At 45.3% G+C, this 22,709-nt stretch overlaps 1 protein-coding gene across 1 annotated transcript; it reads left to right on the forward strand.

The window, feature by feature from the left end:
* The first annotated feature begins 4,303 nt into the window (after nt 1–4,303).
* LOC122743530 (lysosomal protective protein-like) lies at nt 4,304–20,074 on the forward strand. Its single transcript, XM_043988519.1, has 12 exons — nt 4,304–4,473; nt 6,018–6,129; nt 6,257–6,391; nt 6,904–7,062; nt 8,056–8,147; nt 11,071–11,155; nt 11,656–11,805; nt 13,728–13,858; nt 15,333–15,495; nt 15,953–16,042; nt 18,889–18,991; nt 19,982–20,074. Exons 1-11 carry the CDS (start codon nt 4,304–4,306, stop codon nt 18,973–18,975), a joined length of 1,374 nt encoding a protein of 457 aa, XP_043844454.1. The 3' UTR covers nt 18,976–18,991; nt 19,982–20,074.
* Nucleotides 20,075–22,709: the final 2,635 nt, after the last annotated feature.

The following is a 22,709-nucleotide window of genomic DNA, read 5'->3' on the forward strand; positions in this document are numbered from 1 at the left end:
TAGCAGGTTCTTCCCCACTGAAGGACTTTGAGAAGAGACTTGATCATCGCTTTTTAGGAATGATGAATAAAGGATTCCTATTGAGGTATGGACTAGATGACTTCTGAAGTCTCTCCCAACTTTGAGATCCTATAATTCTCTCTGGCTTTTGGCTGCTAATTCCCATTAGGCAGAAGGGACTCTTCACCAACAAATGTAAACAATGCCTTCCCGATGGTGCTTGAACAGACCACTGAAAATCAGAAAGGAGAATAGGTTATTGGCAGTGGGATGAGGAAGTAAGTAATGGAGGAGCAGGAGAAAAGGGAGTTGTTCTTGCCCCCTCCCTTTCCTCCCCTAAATAGGGTGTGGGCTTCTGAGCCAGTCAGGTTTCTACTCCCTACTGTTGGGCAAGGAGAATCACCAACCTGTTCAGTCTGACTTCCCACCCTCAAACTAGCATGGTTTCCTGCTCCTGTTGGCTTCTCTCTCTTGCCAGATGAGTGTGTTGGCCAACATTTCTGCCTCCAGACCAAGAAACAGCCCTGGGTTTTTGAAGATGGAGTAATCTTGGTGGAACCACTCTGGATTGTAACCTTAACTTGTCCTATACACACACACACACACACACACACACACACATATAAATATATATATATATATATATATACACATGATTTCAAATCCACGCTCAGATACTTATTTGATGTGTGACTGTGTGACCCTGGGCAAGTCATTTCACCTTTGTTTGCCTCAGTTTCCTTATGTGGAAAATGAGGATAATAATATCACCTACCTCACAGGGTTGTTGCAAGGATCAAAGGAAATAATTCTAAAGTGCTTAACACAATGTCTGGCATGCAGCAGGCACTATATAAATGCTAGCTATTATTAGAATATGAGCATATGCAGAGTAGATAAAAAGAATAAATACATGTAAGTACAGAATAGTAGGGAGGGCAGGGCAGTGGTAATTGGGGGTGATCAGGAAGGCTTCATGTAGAACATGTCTGGGAGGCAGATGTGAAGATGGAGTACAGTGCAAATATATAGAGATAGGAGATTCTTTTCTCTCCCTTTTAATTCTAGTGCCTCCCTACTCTTATTTACTTCCTATTTATTCTATATATAGCTTGTCTGTACATATTTGTTTGCTTGTTGTCTCTCCCATTAGAGTGTAAGTTCCGTGAGGGTAGGGACTGTCTTTTGCCTCTTTTTGCATCCTCAGCATTTAGCACAGTGCCTGCAACATAGTGGGTGCTTAATAAACGTTGATTGGCTAACTGAGATGGAGTGTTATAAATAAGGAAAAGAGAGAAAGCTTCTTTGAGGATTGCTCTATCCGTGATGGCCCATAGATCATTTATTCCATTACGTGAGAAACCTGAACCTGCTGCCCCTAGAGTTCCCAGAATCTGGCAATCAGGACTTCTTGGTCCCCACAGGCACTGCCGGCCTCTCACATCCCTGGCCAATATTTTTGTAGGAGATAATGAAAAATCAATATTTACGGTGTTAGCAGGATTTTTTCTTCTCCTCAAGGACAAGTTAAGGTTACAATCCAGAGTGGCTCCACCAAGATTACTCCGTCTTCAAAACCACTCTGTGGTCAGACTTCTGCACCTGGAATCAAGAAGACCCGGGCTTGATCAGCCTCAGATATTTTCTTAGCTGTGTGACCCTGGGCACGCTTCACCTGTCCACGTCTCAGTTTTCTCACCTGTAAAATGAGGGATAATAATAGCATCTCCCTCCCCTGTTGCTTTCTTTTAATTGGGTCTGGCCTTTTGTGTGTGTGTGTGTGTGTGTGTGTGTGTGTGTGTGTGTGAGTGTGAGGCTTCTCTGATATCTCTTCTCTCTCTTTTCACGACACTTATACTTTAAGATTGTGTCTTCTAGGGGCAGCTAGGTGGCGCAGTGGATAGAGCACCGGCCTTGGAGTCAGGAGTGCCTGAGTTCGGATCTGGCCTCAGACACTTGACACTTACTGGCTGTGTGATCCTGGGCAAGTCACTTGACCCCAGTTGCCTTACTAAAAAAAAAAATTGTGTCTTCTAAATCCCCTCCAGTTTCCCCTTCTCTCCCCAGCACCCACTAAGAGGGCTCCATGCATATCAAATCGACGATCAACTAGCAAACTTTCATTAAGTTCCCTTTGTGTCAGGTACTGTCCTAGCTGCTGGGGACACAAAGAAGAAACGGAGAGAAGCACTGGACCTGTGATTTCACTGGTATCAGGAGCTCCCTCTACCTACAAAAACCATTCCTGATCTACAGGAACTTGCATTCTAGAATGAGAGCAAGTATAAGTGTCGTGAAAAGAGATATCAGAGAAGCCTCACACACACATACACACCCACACACAAAAGGCTAGACCCACTTAAAAGAAAGCAACAGGGGAGGGAGATGCTATTATTATCCCTCATTTTACAGATGAGAAAACTGAGACGTGGACAGGTGAAGCGTGCCCAGGGTCACACAGCTAAGAAAATATCTGAGGCTCATCAAGCCCAGGTCTTCTTGATTCCAGGTGCAGAAGTCTGACCACAGAGTGGTTTCTGGGCCACAGAACAATGTCAACCCAAATCCCTACCCTCCGAAAGTTTACAATTTCCCAGTAAATGAGATATTTGTGAAGCGCTTAGTATGATACAGGCACATAGTAGGCACTTCATGAATTTTTTCCCCCTCCTTCTTCCCTAAGTCTAAGAAAGGATAGAAATTGCTCTTTCCCTCATCAAATCATCAATCCACAAGTATTTACCCATTAGATAAATTCTTGCATGTGCTCTATTCTGGGTTAAGAGAGGGAGAACACACACCTGGCTGATGCTAGGCTTCGCCCACTGCCTCCCTATTCCATGAAAACACCTTTGTGAGGGACAGGGATGGAACCTGGCCTTGTCCAAGATAGAAAAATGTTTGCCATTCCTGAGTGTTTTCCCTGTAGCAGGTCACTCGACCCCGCCTCTGAATAAGTGGATGAGGCAGATACAGTCATTGTATCACATCCCCACAGCTCCCTCCATCTGCAACATCCTGCCTTCCTCCCCTCAGGCAAACCGAGGCCAAGAATCATGCCCTCCTCTGGAAGTCTTGCTGGATTTATCTCTGTTACCTCCCCCATTAGCCTGGGCTGGGCACCCAAGGACCAAGACTGGGTCCCCCCAGATCTACATGCTGTTCCCTTGGGCTGCTCCCTTCCTGCTGACCTTGGAACTCTGTTTGAAACACATGCTCACAATGTTTGCTGACAAAGGATGGGGAAGGAGGTGGCCTCCGCTAAAGTGGCAGAACAACTCTGTCATCCACTGGGGGATGGAGGGACTTGGGCTAATGACAGCCAAGAGGGAGTTAGCTCAAGGCTGCAGCTCAGACCTGTAATCATCAGCAGCTGTGGTGACAGCTGTGATCCACCCGCAATTAAAGATGGGGAAACTGAGGCACGAGGGAATTCATTTGTCAGAATCATAATGCTACCTTGCTAGCAACGTCTTTGAGTCATAGAATGTTGGAACAGGAAGCAGGCAGAGATTGCTCCAGGTCCAATCCCCGAATTTCATAGAATGAAAAGCTCTGGTCGGTGTTGAAATGATGTAGGTGGTATGAGTCCTGGCCGGGTTCAAGTCAGGTCTGGTATAACCCTGGACAACTGCAGGTATACACAGTTGCATACTTGAGGTCATGTGCAACTGGCTTCCTATAAGACACCTCACATCTCACCTTCTGCAAGAGGCCCCTTCCAGATGCTAGCACTGTCCCTTTGAGATGACCTCCCATTATTCTTTCATATTTAGTCATTTGCACTGTGTCTCCTCTAATAGACTGAGCCCCCGAGAGAACAGGGGCTGGTTTTTCCCTTTCTTTGTATCCCAAGCATTTAGCACAGTCCCTCACACACAGTAAGTGCCTAATAAAAGCTTCTGGACTGACTGACTCCCTCCTCGGGCTTCAATTTCCATATTGATAAAATGTGAACTTTAGATTACATAATCTCTAAAGTCCCTTCATCTTAAAACAAAGCCAAGATTTTAGGATTCTCCTGAAGATATTCCTTTTTCCTCAGTTCCCTAAGCCCCATAGTGTTGTTTACAGAATGACCCTCCACTCTACCCCCTCTAGAAGAGCAGGGACTGGGGCCGCTCTGTATAAATCTTGATGATATTCAAGGTGAATACCTACCCCCCAGGTGAGCGCCCAATGGCTGGTACCAAGCTGGCCTGCAGGTCATACCTATCAGCAGTTATCAATGAAGCAAACAGAACCAGGACTATAAAGGTGGAAGAGGGTGGTGGGGCCTCTCCAATCTTAGAGGGCAGTCATCATGCAGCTATTGGGCAGCCTTCTAGCCCTCTCCAGCCTATGCTGGGGCCTTAGCACCAGCCAATACGCCCCCGACCTCATCACCTCCCTGCCTGGCCTGGCTGATCTGCCCAGCTTCAAGCAGTGGTCTGGCTACCTCCAGGCCGGCTCTGACAAATACTTCCATTACTGGTAAGTTCCTGGACAAGAGAGAGATCATTCTATGGCCCCAAACAGATTTGGTGACTTGCCCAAGTCAGACAGCATTGATGCCTGGGGAAAAACATGGGAGTCTCTATTATCCCCCTTAAGCCTAAGGAATAAAAGCTTTATTTTTTGTATCTTGGGCCCCTCAGACAGCCTAGTGAAGCCTGTGGACCCTTTCTCAGAATCCTGTTTTTAAATGCATACAATAAAATACACAGGATTACAAAGGAGTCAAAGGTTGGTGAATGTCAACCTGTAGTTTGTTTTCCTGTCTAAGTTCACAGTCCCCAGAAGTCTCTCTGCTGATTCCTTTTGGGAGCCCAGTTTGAAACCCCCTCCTTTAGAGTGAGATTCCAAGGGCAACATGTTCCATGGGATGTCACTGGGAACTTGGAAAAGGGTAAGGGAAGAGAGAGGTCTTATGGAAGGAGCACTGGGAGCTATGTGACCTTGGGAAAGCCATTTAACTTCTCTGGGACTCATGTTCCTAATATGGAATGAAGAAGTTGGACAAGGTGATATCGAAGATCCTACCCCCCCATTGTCTTATTTTGTTTGTTTGTTTCTTCTTGTTGTTGTTGTTGTTATTTTTGTGGGGCAATGAGGGTTGAGTGACTTGCCCAGGGTCACACAAGTAAGGGTCAAGTGTCTGAAGCAGGATTTGAACTCAGGTCCTTCTGAATCCAGGGCCATTGCATTATCCACTGCCCCACCTAACTGCCCCCAATAGGTAGCTTTTCTAAAGAGGACAAGGTTCACAAAGAGGATTTCTCATTCCTGAGAATGTTGGAGCAGGGAATGGGAACTTGGGAGCTAACCACGAATTTTTATGTGGGCTCGATATATGTTGGAAAATGACTTAGGATGCTTTAAAAAAAATCACCTTCAGGGGCGCCTAGGTGGCGCAGTGGATAAAGCACCAGAGTACCTCAGGAGTACCTGAGTTCAAATCCAGCCTCAGACACTTGACACTTACTGGCTGTGTGACCCTGGGCAAGTCATTTAACCCCCATTGCCCTGCAAAAACAAACAAACAAAAAACAAAATAAAAATAACCTTCAATACAACATTAGGGTTTGGTCTGAGACCTGTGAAGTTGGAAAAGTTCTCAGATCTAGGCTCAGCCCTTCTCCCAGTGCCACAGTGATGGGGCTCTTGTCTCCTGGGGTGGGGTTCATCTTTTCCTTCCTTGTCTGTTCCTCTGCACCATGCCCAGCCCCCTATCTTCTCTACTTTGTTGACTAATTGGGAATAGAATAAGGGAGTTTTTCTGTTCTATAGGGAAGGGGGTAGAGTCCTTGAGTCCTAGGATCATAAGACAATAGGGTAGGGGCAGCTAGGTGGCCTAGTGGATAAAGCACTGGCCCTGGATTCAGGGGGACCTGAGTTCACATCCGGCCTCAGACACTTGACACTTACTAGCTGTGTGACCCTGGGCAAGTCACTTAACCCTCATTGCCCTGCCCCCCCAAAAAAGGAGCTACCCATCTCACCAGAGGAGAGGGATTTTTCTTTTCATGGTCTTATAGGTTTGTGGAGTCCCAGGGAAACCCTGAGTCTGATCCCTTGGTTCTATGGCTGAATGGAGGCCCTGGCTGCAGTTCCATGGAAGGCCTATTGGCAGAGAATGGACCCTACAGGGTGAGGATTGGGGAAACGTTTAGGCCTGAGGGAGGGTTGGAGAGAAAATGAGAGCTGGGCTTCCCTTTCTAGTCCTGGCCCCAAACCTGAAATGGCAGTTGGTAACTTTGTGCATCTCTCTGGGCAGATAAATAATGATGGTTCCCTCTACATGAACCCCTATAGCTGGAATCTAGTGGCTAACGTGCTGTACCTGGAATCACCGGCCGGAGTGGGTTATTCCTACTCTTCCAGCCGGAACTACAAAACTGATGATCAGCAGGTGAGTGGGAAGGAGGGGCAGGGACAGGGGGTCTGTATGTGTGTAGGAGTGGAGGAGGATGGCTTAAGCCCCTTTAAATCCAAGAACAAAATGGTGCCATCAGAAGTCAAAAAAGGCTTAGATGAGATGATCTCAAGATCTCTTCCATCTCCGGCACTCTCTGGTTTGATCTGCCAAGATCCCTTCCTGCTGTCATTTGGCGTTCCCATCTTTCAAGGTTCTTCTGTATTCTAATATTCTATTTCCTTAGGTCCCTTTCGGCTCGACCATTCACATCGATGTGTTCACATTCTGTCTTCCAAAGTCCCTTCCTCCTGTCACTTCATGTTCTAGTATTTTATTTTCTAAGGTTCCTTTCATCGTTCATTCTGTGTTCTAGCATTCGATGTCTTCCCAGCTCTAACATTCAATGCTCCAAAGAAGATCTCTTTTAGTTTGGACATTCTATCTGCCAAGGTCCCTTCTACCTCTGGCATTCTGTGACTGTATGGCTATTTGGTTTTGGTCTGTAGGTGGCAGCTGATAATTACCAGGCCTTACAGAGCTTCTTCGCCAAATTCCCCAGCTTCACCAGCAATGATTTCTATGTATTTGGAGAGAGCTATGGTGGGGTCTACGTGCCCTCTCTCAGTGCCCAGATTGTTAATGGTCCAGCCTCCATCAACTTTAAGGTAAGTACAGGCATTGTTGCTGTTTGCACTTTGTTTTCCAAGAGGACCAATGACATCACAGATAATATTTTGACTTGAGAGTGAATTAGTTTTAAATGAGACAGAGTTGCACAAAGTCATCAGCCTCACTCTCTCTTCTTGAGTCATCGAAGTCCAGTGGCAGGACAAAAGTCAAGATGGCCCGGGATGCAGTGGATAACCTTGGCATCTTTGACACCTGACTAAGCTTTAAGCACTCCCCAGTGTCTGCTAAAGCCGCCTTCCTGGCTGTTGGAACAAATTGTTCTCGTCACCCCATACTACCAGGAAAAGTCTTCACATCCTTGGGGTAGACATCCCCCTAACTCACCAACAGCCTTGAGGTCTGTCAGTTATCCTCAACCTGGTTTAGCCCACTGCTGATACAATATACTGGGGTGTGGCAACTTTGAAATATTACAGCCTCTTGAAACCACAGGTGGCAGTTGGGTGAATCAGGTGGACACCAAAGGTGGATAAGCAGACCTAAAAAGGGTTTGACAAACCCTCACACCAGTTGGCATGGTGGTACAGTGGTAGAACATTTGCCCTGGAGTCAGGAGAACCTGAGTTCAAATTTGGCCTCATATACTTCACCCTGTTTGCCTCAGTTTCCTCATCTGTAAAATGAGTTGGAAAAGGAAATGGCAAACCCCCCAAAGAAAACCCCCCAAAAACAAAAACAAAAAGAAATCCAAATGGGAGTCAGACATGACTGAAATGACTCAACAACAAAAGCCCTCACGCCAGAGGTGCTAGTCCTCCCGAACACCCCATACATCCCACTAAGTAAAGGTATGAGTTCTGAGCCACGTACCACCTAGTCTTCCAATCTCAGAAGTTACATGAAGGAGTCCCTTTTTGTTTCCAAACTCCTCATCTACTGCTTTTCTGTTACAGATTGTCTAGCATGGGAAAGTAGGGTAGCTTGTGCTGGGGATTCCTGGATTTACATAAACCATCTTTCCCATCCAGGGCTTTGGTGTAGGAAATGGAATGAGTAACTACCGGCTGAATGATGAGACGCTGATTGAGTTCAGTTACTACCACGGCATCATCGGAGAAAAGTAAGCTCAGAGGGAGGCTTGTGAGTATTTGTATCTCCCTCTTCATCCTTCCCTTCTCCCCTTTAATCTTCAGCAAGATCATAAGGTACCCTTTCTCCTGTCTAATGCAGCCCTCAGCCACATCACTTGGTTAAGAGGAAGGCAGGGACAACCAGACAAGCTTATTTGTAAAATACATAAGACAATAGATACCGCAATGTGAGGAAAGAGAATGCACCAAGATGGAGCAAGGGGGTAAAGTGGCTGTATTTCAAACGTCAATAAAGCCACAAAGGGGCAGCTAGGTGACGAAGTGGATAGAGCACCAGCCCTGGAGTCAGGAGGACCTGAGTTCAAATCCGACCCGGGACACTTGACAACTTACTAGCTGTGTGACCCTGGGCAAGTCACTTAACCCCAACTGCCTCACCCAAAAAAAAAAAAAAAAGCCACAAAAAGCAGTGTGATTTGATGGAAAGGGCCTTTACATCCCTAAAGGCTAGAAAGGTCTGGGCACATAGTAGGTGCATAATAAATGCTTGGTGATTGACTGACTGGTAGACAGAGGGTCTCCATCAGAAGTCTTGAGCTGACACTATCTATATGGCCTTGGGTAAGTCACTTAACTTCTCCAGGACTCAGTTTTCTCTTCTGTGAAATGGAGATTATACTTTCCTGGGTTCTCCCTTAGGTTTTTTATGAGTTTTATGAGGGTTTATCCAAGGAGACCACAGACATAAAGCACTTTGCCAACTTTGCCCAGGATCACACAGCTAGTAAGTGTCAAGTGTCTGAGGCCAGATTTGAACTCAGGTCCTCCTGAATCCAGGGTCAGTGATTTATCCACTGTGCCACCTAGCTACCCCCCATTCATTTTTTATACCCTGGCACAGTGGCTTTGTATGGTGTAGACATTTAAATCCTTTTTAATGTCTTTTGTTTTTATATCACCTTCCTAAGAGCTTTAGCACTGGTAGAGTGCTTGAAGGTCTGCAATTTGATCCTCATAACAACTGTGGGAGTGGGTGCTATTATTGATCCCATTTTACAGATGAGGAAACTGAGACTCAGAGGACAAATGCCTTGACCGGGGGCTCAAAAAAACTAGTAAGCAAGTGTGGGTGACTTTGATCTTCCTGACTCCAGGCCCACTGCTCTATGCCCTGCACTAATTTATTCTCTTACACCTCTTTCCACCAAAGAGCCAACCCTTTTAACAAAGAATAAAAAGAAAGAGGGGGAAAATGTTCTTCAAAACTAATTCACAGTCTATACCGAGTTTCACCTACAGAGCCTCCCACCTCTGCAAAAGAGGAAGGAATGTGGCTTCCTCTATCTCTTTTTTTGGAGCTCAGTTTAGTCACTGTATGTAACCAGGGAACGTTCAGTCTTTATTGTTTTTTTGTTGGTGTGATTGTTACTATTGTTCTATTGTTCTTTCCATTTATAACGTTGGGGTCCACGCACCCCTTGTTCTCCTGGCTCTGCTTACTTTGCTTTGCATTACTTCACTAAAGATTTCCCATGGCTCCTTGGATTCTCTCCATTCATTCCTTTTTTTTTTTTTTGCAAAGCAATGAGGGTTAAGTGACTTGCCCAGGGTCACACAGCTAGTAAGTATCAAGTGTCTGAAGCCGGATTTGAACTCAGGTCCTCCTGAATCCAGGGCTGGTGCTTTATCCACTTCGCCATCTAGCTGCCCCCATTCATTCTTTCTAACAGCTCAGTGCTGGCCCGTTGCATTCATGTACCTCATTTTTTTCCCCGCCGTTCCCCAGTGGATGGCACTTGTTTTGTAAACGGAACGTCCCATAGCTCTTCCTACAGTTTAAGTTTTCAGCACATGTGCTTGGACACATAGCAAGGGCTTAACAAATTGAACGACGACAGTCCCATCTCATCTCCCAGCTCAAGCCTAATGGATTATATAGGAGCATACACTTTTAGAGACCAAAGGGGACTTAGACGTTATAGAGTCCAACCCCACTTATTTTACAGATGAAGAAACTGAGGCTCAGAGGTGTTAAGCGAATTGCCCGAGGTCACAGAGGTACAGCCAGTTATTGTGAGTTATTGTGAATAACGGCTCCCCTGAAGTGGTCGAATATACTCAAATCCCTACCATTAGAAAGTATATTGGGGGGCAGCTAGGTAGTGCAGTGGATAGAGCACCGGCCCTGGATTCAGGAGGACCTGAGTTCAAATCCGACCTCAGACACTTAACACTTACTAGCTGTGTGACCCTGGGCAAGTCACTTAACCCCAATTGCCCCACCAAAAAAAAAAAACACAGAAAGTATATTGGGGGGGAGCTAGGTGTCGCAGTGGATAGAGCACTGGCCCTGAATTCAGGAGGACCTGAGTTCAAATCCAGCCTCAGACACTTGACACTAGCTATGTGACCCTGGGCAAGTCACTTAACCCTCATTGCCCCACCAAAAAAAAAAGACTAACATTCTTTATGGGGGCAGCTAGGTGGTGCAGTGGATAAAGCACTGGCCTTGGATTCAGGAGGACATGAGTTCAAATCCAGCTTCAGACACTTGACACTTAACTAGCTGTGTGACCCTGGGCAAGTCACTTAACCCTCATTGCCCTGAAAAAAAAAAAAAAGAAAGTATATTAATGTCAAATAAGGTCGCAGTTTCCAGGCCAGTAGAAATATGCGGTGCGAATGTCAATGATGCGATGTTAGAAGATTAGTTAATCTAACAGATCCATAACCTAACTGGAAAGGCGGTGGTCGGACGCGACTCGCCGCCCCCCCCACCCCTACCCTCCTACCCCTTCTCCCCCCACCCCCACCCCGCCGCTATGCCACTCCCTGCGGGATCGGAGGGTGGCCCGGGTTGGCTTCCGTGCAAACTCCCTCTGGGGGAGGGCAAGAGCGCGAATCCCGTGCGCGCCTCCCTCGCTTCTCACTCCCCTTGCTCTCTGTCCGCAGCCTGTGGGACTCCTTGAACACCTATTGCTGCTCAGCGGGCTCCTGCAACTTCTACAACAGCACCGAAAACGACTGCTTCGATTCCGTAAGTCCTACCCTCCTCGCCCACCCAGGAGGTACCGCGGACAGAGGAGGCGGGCGGGAGGGGCGCATGGGTGCCCCTCTTTCCGTGGACTCGTGGGCTGGGGGGGCAGGGGAAGATGGAGGACCCTCCAAGCCCAAGGAAAGGGGCAATTGCCCGCTAGGACTGGGAGGCTCAGGTTTGAAATTCGGGGACCGAGACCCCAGAGCTAGGAGGACAACTTGACCCTTTTGCGCTTGGAACTCAAGAGAGCCTCGGGGATCCTGTAGATTCCAGCCCGGCCAGCGCCGGGGGAGGACGGGTTGTCTCTTTTGGGGTAATCTCAGCAGACTGGACCAGACTATCCCAATTCCACTATACTCCATCCCACCCCACCCTTACCTTGGGAATGGCTTCCCTAGGGGATTACCTGGCTTAGGGTGGGCAGTGGGGGAAGGAAAGAAGGGACCCGTGCCGGGAAGCGTGGGCAGTTTAGCAGTGCCTCCCACCTGGCCTCTCCGCAGATACTGGAGGCTTACAGAATGATCCAGGGCGTGGGCCTCAACATCTACAACCTCTACTCGCCATGTTGGGGGGCTCCGGGATACCAGGAGCGCTTGGCCACTGACATGAGCAACCTCTATCGCGAATATCAGTTCAACGTGGCTGTCCCGGTAAGCAAGAAGAGAGACCTGCTGTAAATTGAGAGGTCAGAGTCGGCCGGGGTGTCGAGTCCTGTTGGGCAGGTACCCCCGAGCCAAGAGGGGAAGACATCTTGGTGTGACAGAAAGAGGGACAGATTTAGAGTTGGGACACGAGATCAGGCCCCAGCTCAGTTCACCCAATTTCTCAGGGCTCCATTGTCCTCACCTGTAAAATGAAGGGGTTCGCTTAGATGACCTCTAGAATCTCTTTCAGTGCTAATAGTATATGATTTGAGGAAAGACTTTGTTACCTTTCTGCAGTCCACTAAGTGAGAAAGGAGGGATTCCAATTGAATTCCACAAACATTAAGAACAAGGCACTGGCATAAAAAGATGTCCGCAACTGGATCTCAAGATACCAGTCAAACAGATACAGAGATCCTTAGCCTTTCTTTTGTCATGGACCTCTCTGGCAGTCTGGTGAGACCTCTAGAACCTTTCTCAGAATCATGTTTATAAATGCATGAAAGAAATCTAGGATTTCAAAGAAAACCAATTATTTTGAAATACAATTATCAAAAAAAAAATTTAAAGCAAGTTCATGGACTCCAAGTTTAAAACTCTTCATCTAAAAGGATGAAAAATATATGGAGCAGTTTACTGGGAACATTTTGTACCGAGAAAACTCGGACCTAATAGGCGTGAAGATGGGGGCGGAGGGGGAGAACAGTGTGTGCTGAGTAGCCTGGCCGGAAAAGTTGTACAAGATCAAGAGAAAAGTCAGTAAGGGTGACATCCACATGCTTGTAAAGTTTCTGCCTGAAATCCCTTCCCTTCCCTTCTCCACATGTTAAATTCCTACCTAATTCTTCAAAGCCCAAGTCATACTCTACCTCCCTAGAAAGCTTTCCCTGACCACCCCCACCCCCACCCCCACCAGTAATGACTTTTCCTTCCTAAGACCTCACAAAGAACTTTGTTTGCCCCTCTCTCACATGCTTATTATGTATTTTTGTATATTTTATTTTTATATTATAGTTACTTGTCTTTGTATCATAACCCCCTATTATGAGTGTGAGCTCCTTGAAAGCAAGTCTTACTTTTTTGTTTGAATTTCAAGCGCTTAACACAATTTTTGCACATAGTAAGCACTTAATACATGTTACATTCATTCATTCATTCTACAATTGTCCTTGTCTCATCTAACTTTTGAATCTCTCTCAGGGCTTTCCAGGAAATGATTTGCTGCTTAGCCTTAGGTTACAGATCTGTTAGTTACTGGTGTTCAGTCCCTCCCTGACCATCCTTTAAATTTTTTATTTTTTTTATTTTTTTGCGGGTTAATAGGGGTTAAGTGACTTGCCCAGAGTCACACAGCTAGTAAGTGTCAAGTGTCTGAGGCCAGATTTGAACTCATGAACTCATGAATCCAGGGCCGGTGCTTTATCCACTGTGCCACCTAGCTGCCCCAATCCTTTTCATTCTTGAGACTACCTCTGACTTCTCCTGGTCCAGAGTTATACCCTGGATGTATGGGGGCAGCATGATGTAGCTAAAAGAGCCCTGGTCTTGTAACCTCCCCTAGCCTCAATGTTCTTATCTCTAAAATGGACAGCAATGTTTCTACTACTTACTTACCTTACAGGGTTGTCAGGATGAAATGAGGTCTTGAAGCACTATATTCATGCCTTATTACAATGATGGGGACATAGTTGGGGAGAAAGAGATAGTCTTGGAGTGTGGGGTTGAAGAGGAAACCCGGTTGTTGTTGGGAGAGGAGGAGGCATCCTAAAAGGGAGAGGGGAATAAATCTCATATAGGATTTTATGAAGGTTCAGTTTTGGACTAAGGGGAGTGGGAGGGAGCAGCTCAAGAGTCACTTCCAGGGGTTTCTGGGTTTTTGACATGTATCCTCCCTGAAACTTTTTACCTTTTTCTTTGTTTGCTATCAGCCCCCAGGAGCCCACATCCCTGGAGTCCCCGAGTGCATCAATGGCACAGCTATGTATGTGTGGTTGAACCAGGACAACGTGAGGCAGGCCCTCCACATTCCTGTCTTCCTCCCCATTTGGGAACTTTGCAAGTGAGCAGTCTCTGTGTTGTGTGTGGGGAAGGAGGTCTCTCTTGATCTTTCCAGCCACTATCTCGTCCTTGCTCAGGGGAGAGAAAAGAACAATAATCATGGCTGGGGAGCCCCCAGGAGAGCTTTAGGGCTTTCCTTTGGGGTTTACCAACAGAAACAAATACTTGTGGTGGGGGAAGATTGTGTTATAGTGGAGAGAACTTGTTGAGGTCTGATAGAGAAACTGATGAGAGATGAATGGGTGAATAAGTTTAATGAAAAAACTTCTTAAAGACTTAATATATGCAAAGCACTATGCAAGGTGCTGAGGTTACAAAAAATCATGACAATCTCTACTATCAAGGAGCTCACATTCTAATGGTGAGGACAGCATATGTAGGCGTTTTCAGCTTTGTCAAATGGAAAAGTCCCATGGTGTTTATAATAATGATCATTTTAATTCCTATTTTCCATTTCTATCCCCAGGACTTAGAATTTAGTAAGGGATTAATAAGTGCACATTTATTCATTCATTCAATCACTGTATCTTTTTTACTGTCACTTCCACTAATAAAACCACGTCCACTTCTGATGTTGAACCACTTAATGATGCTAAGGATTTGGGTGGCGAGAACTTTCTCTTCTACATCTTCAGTAGCTGGGGGATCTATCTCCTTGCTCGGATGGGGGATCTATCTCCTTGCTCGGATGGGGGCTCCAAACTCTGGGCTGGAGTAGTTTGGCAATTCAATTCCCAGGGCTTTTAGCCTTAGGCTCCTGGGCTGCAGAGAACGGGGGTTGGAGATTTAAGACTTAACAATTGTCCTCAAATATTTGAATGGATGCCCTTGTGGATTGTGGGATTAGACGTTTAAACCCTTAGTCCCCTCCATGTACTCACATCTCTAAACTCTAGTCATTTTCATTTGCCGTCCCCTATGTCCAGAACACTCTCCCTCCTTCTGCTGAAACTACTGACCTCTCTGGCTTCCTTTGTCTCGACTAAAATCCCATCTTCTACAAGAAGCCTTCCCCAATCTCTCGTAATTCTAGTGCCTTCCCTCTGTTAAGTATTTCCTATTTATTCTGTATATATAGCTTGCTTTTTAAATATTTGTTTTCATGTCATCCTCCCCCACTGGATTAAGAGCCCCTCAAGGACAGGAACTATCTTTTGCCCTTTAAAAAATATTCCCCGGGGCAGCTAGGTGGAGCAGTGGATAGAACACTGGCCCTGGAGTCAGGAGGACCTGAGTTCAAATCTGGTCTCAGACAGTTAACACCTACTAGCAGTGTGACCCTAGGCAAGTCACTTAACCCCAATTGCCTCACAAAAAAAACAAAAACAAAAATTCCCAGCATAGTGCTTGGCATGCAGTAGGTGCTTAATAAGAGTTTATTGGCTTGATTTGATATTGATTTGGTTTGACTTCCAGCCCCCCTCTACTATAGGGTTTTTTTTGTCTGCTCCTCCTCTTCCTCTTCATCCCTCCAGCACCCAGGTAACTTCTCAATACCAGAGGCAGTACATGGACATGGCTCCCTTCTATGAGGAATTACTGCAGAGCAACATCCGCATCTTGGTGTACAATGGGGACACTGACATGGCCTGCAACTTCTTGGGAGGCGAGAAGTTTGTGGAGTCGCTGAACCAGCCCGTGAGAAGGGAAGGGGGGGTGGAGTTGGAAGGTCGGGGTGGAAGGCTTGGAGGAAGTGTGGGAACCTCCAGCTTAGAATACATTTGTATCAAGAAAGATCAGATTTCTAAAAGGAGTTACAAAAGAAGTTGCAGCTGGCCTTCTGGTGTGGGGGAGATGTAGAGGAGAGCTTTGAGAAGGAGATTAGAAGGCAGTTGATGTTCAAATTGGATGCTCAAGAACCAACTCTTCTCTAGTAGTCCCAGTTTCAGGAGGGGACTGGGGCAACTACCCTAAGGATGGCTTTAAGGGAGGATGCTGGGGCAGGATGACTCTCTATTAACTCTCCTGCCTAGGGCAGTAGGTACTTTCCACATAGTAGGTGGTTAGTACATAGTAGGTACTTAGCAAGTGCTTGTGGAATTTGCTGTTGATAGCTCTGTAGTTCAGGCTGTCCCCCTTTCTCTTGTTCTCAAAGGTGATGAGCCCCTATCAGCCCTGGTACTATAAAAATCAGGTTGCAGGATTCTTCAAGGAATATGAGCGCATCACCTTCCTCACCGTCAAGGTAAGGTGCTCTCTCCCCTTCTCACCACTGTCTTCTTTTTTTCTTTTTTAAGTGAGGCAATTGGGGTTAAGTGACTTGCCCAGGGTCACACAGCTAGTAGGTGTTAAGTGTCTGAGGCCGGATTTGAAGTCAGGTACTCCTGACTCCAGGGCTGGTGCTCTATCCACTGCACCACCTAGCTGCCCCTCACCACTGTCTTCTGAAGAGGATGGGGCAGCTCTTCTCAAAGGGAGAGAATCTTTCCAAACTTTTGAAGGACTCTCTGACTGAAGGGAACCCCAGTGAAAACATCAGAACTAGGTGTGAGTGGACAGAGATAGCTTGGTAGAGTAAGAAGGCATCTGGGTTTAGACCTGGGATTTGTTTAGGCTCTCCTTATGCTTACTGGCTGTGTGACCTTGGGTAAATAACTCAGCTTCCCTGGGTCTCAGTTTCTTTTTGCACAAAAGGACGGGATTGAAGTATATCAACAGTTTTCAAGCCTTTTAGTCTCAGGACCCCTTTGCACTCTTTTAAAATTTTTTATGATTTGAATTTTATTATTTTTTAAAGAGCAAGATAGAATCTGAGATATTTACTTTCCTTCTTTTGCTGTTGTTTTTTAAAACTTTTTTTCTTTTTTTGCGGGGCAGTGAGGGTTCAGTGACTTGCCCAGGGTCACACAGCTAGTACGTGTCAAGTGTCTGAGGCTGAATTTGAACTCAGGTCCTCCTGAATCCAGGGTTGGTGCTTTATCCACTGCGCCACCTAGCTGCCCATCTTTTGCTCTTGGTTTAATGATTCCCTTTGTGGTGTGTGTATTTGTTTTTTGTATCATAATCACAGATAACCTTCCCCTAGCCCTCACACAACTAATTGAACCTGTCTTTAAGGAATAAAAAGTTAAGAAAAACATATAGGATATAATATGATGGACACCCTTAAAATTATTGAGGACTCCCAAGCAAACAACTTTTGTTCATGTGGTTTATAGCTATCTATTTGTTTGCATGTTGTCCCCCCTTTAGGCCGTAAGCTCCTTGAAGGCAGGAACTGTCTTTTGCCTCTTTTTGTATTCCTAGAACTTTAACACAGTGCCTGACACATAGTAGGCACTCAATATGTACTTATTGATGAACTATTCTATAGATTTTTATTGCATTAGAAATCAAACCATCTTAGTTGGGGCAGCTAGGTGGCGCAGTGGATAAAGCACCAGCCCTTGATTCAGGAGGACCTGAGTTCAAATCCAGCCTCAGAGACTTAACACTAACTGTGTGACCATGGGCAAGTCACTTATCCCTCATTGTCATGCAAAAAAAAATCTTAGCATTATTATGAAAATATATTTGACCTCCAGGACCCTCAGTAATCCCTAGACTACACTTGCAGAGCCAGGGGCTGGATGAACTTTAAAATTTCTTCTGGTTATCCACCTTATGATCTTATGGGGATGGGAATGTTGCTAAGGAGGATAAGAGCCAAGAAGAATAATTTTACTATAGGCTGGGTACTCATGGTTTTCAAGAAGGCAAATGTGGAAACTGAAGCCCAAGGAAAGTCACAGTCAAAAGGATTACAAAGCAACTACTGGGTGGAAATAAATTGAAATTTATTCAATAAGCATTTGTGAAGTACTTACTATGTGCAATGCACTGTGCTAGGTGGTGAGAATACAAAGATTAAAAAAATATATGACACGGCCTCTATTCTCAAGCATCTTATATCCTTTGTTCACTTGCTTCTAGAGTTGACAGCTTGTACCTGAGGTTTTGGCTTCATCTCCATACTATCCATCTCTTCATGTTGTGGATGGTATTTGGGGGTATAGGGAAGGGGACTAGGTCAGTCTGAATGGAACAGAGTGTTCACAGTTCTCTGTATACATCCATTCTACCCAGGACCTGTGAATTCAACTGTACAAATTAATAATAGCTAACATTTGTCTAGTGCATTAAGGCTGGCAAAGCATTTTATGTATATTATCTCATTTTATCCTCACAACAACCCTGAGAGAGGTAGGTGCTAATATTATTATCTCTATTTGACAGATAAGTAAACTGAGGCTAGCAAAGAATCTATGACTTGGGGGCAGCTAGGTGGCGCAGTGGATAGAGCACGGGCCCTGGAGTCTGGAGGACCTGAGTTCAAATCCAGCCTCAGACACTTGATACTTACTAGCTATGTGACCCTGAGCAAGTCACTTAACCCCAACTGCCTCACCCCCCCCCAAAAAAAAGATTCTATGACTTGCCCAAGGTAACAGAGCTAAGTAAGTATCTGAGGCAGGATTTGAACTTAGGTCTTTCCAACTTCCAGGGAATCTTAAACCACTCTAGCCAATGACTGCCTAACTGCCATTACTACAACTTTTAATAACATAAAGTCTTCAAAAGTTGCCCGAGTTTCAGAGAATTGAAATGACTTACCCATGGTCACACAGCCAGTAATCAGAATTTGAACCCAGGTCTTCTCGTCCCCGGGTCTAGCACTCTGTCCTCTCTCTTGCACATAGCAGAATGGAATTGCAGTGATGTAGGAGAGCATGCAGTAAGGTTTGGGTGGTCCCTTGGGCAGGCCGGCATCTTTCTGTGGTGTTACTGATATGTCCTGCATAGCCTTAGCCTCAGCCAAGAGATATTACTTAGCCTCACCTCTTCTCATTTCCTAGGCATGACTTCAGATACTAATACTGATATTGCTTGACCCTCATCACATCTGCCCTGCAGCCAAGTCCACAGGACCCTGCATTCCAACAATCCAAGCCCACATTTAGGGACCTTGTATACTTATTCCCAAATAGATTCTCATTTGCCTCCCTGCTGGACTCCTCTTCACCCCTCTCTGTGTCTGTGTCTGACCCACAGGGATCTGGACACATGGTTCCCCAGTACCGACCTGCTCAGGCCCTGAAGATGTTTGAGTCTTTTCTCAGGAATACTACGTACCTGTGAACTTCCCCCAATGCTGGTAAGAACTCCCGGGTGGCAGCGGGTGCCAAGGGCTGCTTCTGCTGCTGGATTCTCTTCCTGTGACCCCATCCCTCTTTCACATCTTGGGTATGGTCCTTAATGACACCTGAACTGTGACTAATATTGTAATCTTCAGGACTAGGTGAGGAGGAAGAAAGGAAAGGGAAAGAATGAACAGCATGGGAGGAATAAAGAGAGCTGGTGGAAAGAGGTTAGGAGTAAAAGGAGAGGATGAAGGGAGGGACACATAGGGGAGGGGTGGTCTCAGTGCTGAGATTACTTGTTGAGATCTTGGTCCCGATTCTTCCACTGACATGTCAGGTGATGTTGAGTAGGTCACTTAATTTTTCTGGGTTTTAGTTTCTTAATCTGTAAAATGGTGGCATAGTAGATAGAGCACCAGGAAGTCCTGAGTTCAAATCTAGCCTCAGACACTTACTACAGCTGTGTGACTGCACAAGTCACATAATACCTGTGCCTGCCTCAGTTTTTTCAGCTGTAAAAATGGGGATAATAATAGCATAATACCTCCTGGGATTATGGTGAAGAGCAAATGAGATAATATTTGTAAAGCACTCTACGAGCCTTAAAACGTTAAAGAAATGGTGATTCACATTTATAGAGGGCTTAGGGTTTATAGAGTTGTTTTCTGCCCACATCCCTGTGAGGTAGGTTCTTGAGAGCATTTCCCCCACTTCTTTCAGATTCGCAAAGGTTAAGTAAGTGACTCAGTGACTTGCCAACAGAAAGTATCAAAATGGAAACTCAAAACCAGATCCTCCCCCTTGAGATCCAAGCTCTGCTGTTCCATGCAGTAGACACACTTAAACACCAAGTCATTTTGGGACTCCAAAGAAGAGAGAAATGCTTTGAAAGTACACATTTCTGTATCCCAATATCCATCCCTAGGGGCATAATAGAAACCTGCTTGCTGCCTTGCTCTCTCTCTCTCTCTTTTTTAACCTCTTTCTCTTTTTCTCCCCCATAGATACTTCTGAGGCTACCCACTGCTAATGTTAAGGTCACAGTCCTGGGGTCCTTGAAAAGCTCCCATGATTGTCAGCCCACCCCAAAATCCCAGATTATCCAAATCAACATTCCTTTGCAAGTTTTCAAGGACTAGAAAACATTTCAGTTTCTACAATAAAAAAGTGAAGTTCCCAAACGTTTTCTTGGTCTTCATTTAACTTCTGGCATGTTAGGGAGAATTTCTCTCTCTCTCTCTCTCTGACAGCTTCTATCCCCTTTTCCCCAACACCTCTTCCTTGCCCCCAAATCTCCAGAGGTGTGCCTCAAGCTGCATACTTCCTGGGATAGGAGGGAGAAGTGAGACATAATCATAGACTCGGAGATTTTAAAGGCACAAGGAACTTTAAGAGATAATGATAACCAACTCACCACCCAGACTCACCTCTATATGACATGTTAAAATTTGCCAAGTGTCTTAGTCCCAACAACCTTTTGTGGTAAGCAGCACAGATACCATTATTCCCATGTTATGGTTGAGAAAACAGTCAGGTACAGGGATTAGCTCTGGTCACAAGATGAGTTCCTTTGCAACCCAACACTGCTTCTGAGATCATTTCATGCAGCCTCCTGCCTTCAGGAAAATAAGGTATTTATTTATAAGGCCCCTCTGTAAAATTATAGGTTCAATAAGTAATGTGTACTGTACTAAGTGTTCTGAGGGAGATCTTATAATCTCATCTGGGTGTGGGGTAGTTCACCCATAGATGCCTATCACAGCTTCTCCTTGCCCTTTCCTCCACTGGGATTATTAGAAAGGTCTCTTATCTACTCTATGTACTAGAGGGCTTCCTCTCATTTGATTGATATTGATTGATAGTTCAGGGACACCAGTACTGAAGCTGATGTGTTATCTTTCCCATATGCTACATCCACAGCCAGCCAGACCCCTTTCTTTCCTGGTCATTGATGTCCCTGATAATATCTTTTATGTCACCTCTCTCCCACAAGTCATTGTGCAGGCTATATAGCCTGCCAACACCCACCATCCATCTTTTCACTGCCCTTTGGGTCACTTAGCAGTTGTGATCTTCTGAGAGTGCAGAGTTCAGCGAATTGCAGCCACATAGTATTGTAGGAAAAATATTGGTATAAGATGTATACTGATTTGGTTGTTAGGGGGAAATAGATCAAAGGTCTCCAGCTCCACTGAGCCCTTCTCTTGTCTGTTTCCCAAGGTGATTTGCATAGACCTATAGCATGATAGGAATTGAAAGGAATCCTCTTTCTTATCACAGCTCTCTACTCAATAATTTTGCTGAGAACTCCAGGGATGATTTTCAGGGACTGAGGTGGGCAACCAGGGCAGCAGTTAAAAGGAATTTTGTCAAATAAAGAGTTTAGAATGAGATGATTCAAGTGGCAGCAGAGTTAGTTCAAAAGATAGACTTAAATGACTAAGAGCTTCTCTAGCTAGTTAGTGGGCAGGTTGGCTACTAGGTACTGTCAGCTGAGGTCTTCCTCTCAAAAGAGCTAACAAAGCTCCTGGGGCTATCATACAAAAGAGATGATAGACCCTTCCCTCAGTGGGGGAAAGAGGCCACAAACTAGAGAGCAGTAGCACTTCAGCATGTGATCAGGAACAGTAGCAGAAATGATCTCAGCCCAGTTGCATTACTGGAAGAAGTCAGCTCCACTTCAGGAAAGCAACCATGAAAAAGAGTTTCCCTGACTGGTGGTATTTCCTAGCCATGTGTTCCCTATGCGTATGTTCTCTGGCCATGAGTGTTCCTGATGTGTGTTCCCGACTTTTTGGTGACCCATGGGAAAGTGCACCCTTGTATGTAAGGGGGAAATCTTTTAAATCACTGATTAAATGTCTTTTGCTTTGAATTGATATTTCCTGTTTGGGTGTTTAAAAAACAGATTAGTGGAGGCTTATAGCTATGATCTTTGAGTGAATGCTGCCCACTAATATTCCTTGAATCTGCAGTTGCTCTCAGGAAATTCACATGTGAAAGGGACCCCAGGTACTATACTGGTGTTAAGAAAAGAAGAACTTTTGTAGTACGGAATAGCTTGGGATCTTCTTAATACAATTCTGGATCCAACTCCCTTTTCTTGTCTCTGTCAAACTCATTTGGACTTATCTGATTTAACTCACTCAGCAAACCTCATAAATTGCCATGCAGAATTAGACTCCAATAGTTTCAGATGCATAAGTCTTTCCTTCCCCAAGTGGGAAGATTGCAAACTACCTAGGGCTCTGTTTTCCTGGCAGACCAACAGTCTATTATGCTTAAAAGTCACTCAGATAATCACTGCTTGTTCTTTCAAGTGGTAGAGGAAGTCAGGAGGATAACTAACATTCTGTACCTGTTATCAACCAAGAAGGAAGAACTGGGATCACTGGAGAAAGCGATTACTCTATTTCCGAATTTGTGACAGAGGAAAGGAAATCCAGGCATTAATCAGATCTCAAAGGGTTCAAAGAGCAGAATGGATCTCATGGCCTAAAAATTTTTAAGAGAAACTAGCTCAGAAGGGATTGGAGGATCATAAGATGATAGGAACATACATTTAGATCCAGAAGTCATTAGACCAAACTTTCCATTTTACTGAAGCTGATGGAGTTTAAGTGACTTGTCCAAGGTCACATAGGTAGTAAACATCAATGGGGAGATTTGCCCTCAGGTTCTCTGACTTCAGAACCAAAAATAGAAATAATTCCAGTGTGGAGGAAGAGGGGC

The sequence above is a fragment of the Dromiciops gliroides genome, chromosome 2 (genome assembly GCF_019393635.1).
Source record: "Dromiciops gliroides isolate mDroGli1 chromosome 2, mDroGli1.pri, whole genome shotgun sequence".
Lineage (NCBI taxonomy): Eukaryota > Metazoa > Chordata > Mammalia > Microbiotheria > Microbiotheriidae > Dromiciops > Dromiciops gliroides.

Excerpts from the sequence above, each read along its gene's own strand:
- LOC122743530 (XM_043988519.1), top strand. The coding sequence starts at position 4,304 with ATGCAGCTATTGGGCAGCCTTCTAGCCCTCTCCAGCCTATGCTGGGGC. Across the intron at positions 7,063-8,055 it reads CAGCCTCCATCAACTTTAAG|GGCTTTGGTGTAGGAAATGG; the intron begins GTAAGTACAGGC and ends TTTCCCATCCAG. Across the intron at positions 13,859-15,332 it reads CCCATTTGGGAACTTTGCAA|CACCCAGGTAACTTCTCAAT; the intron begins GTGAGCAGTCTC and ends TCATCCCTCCAG.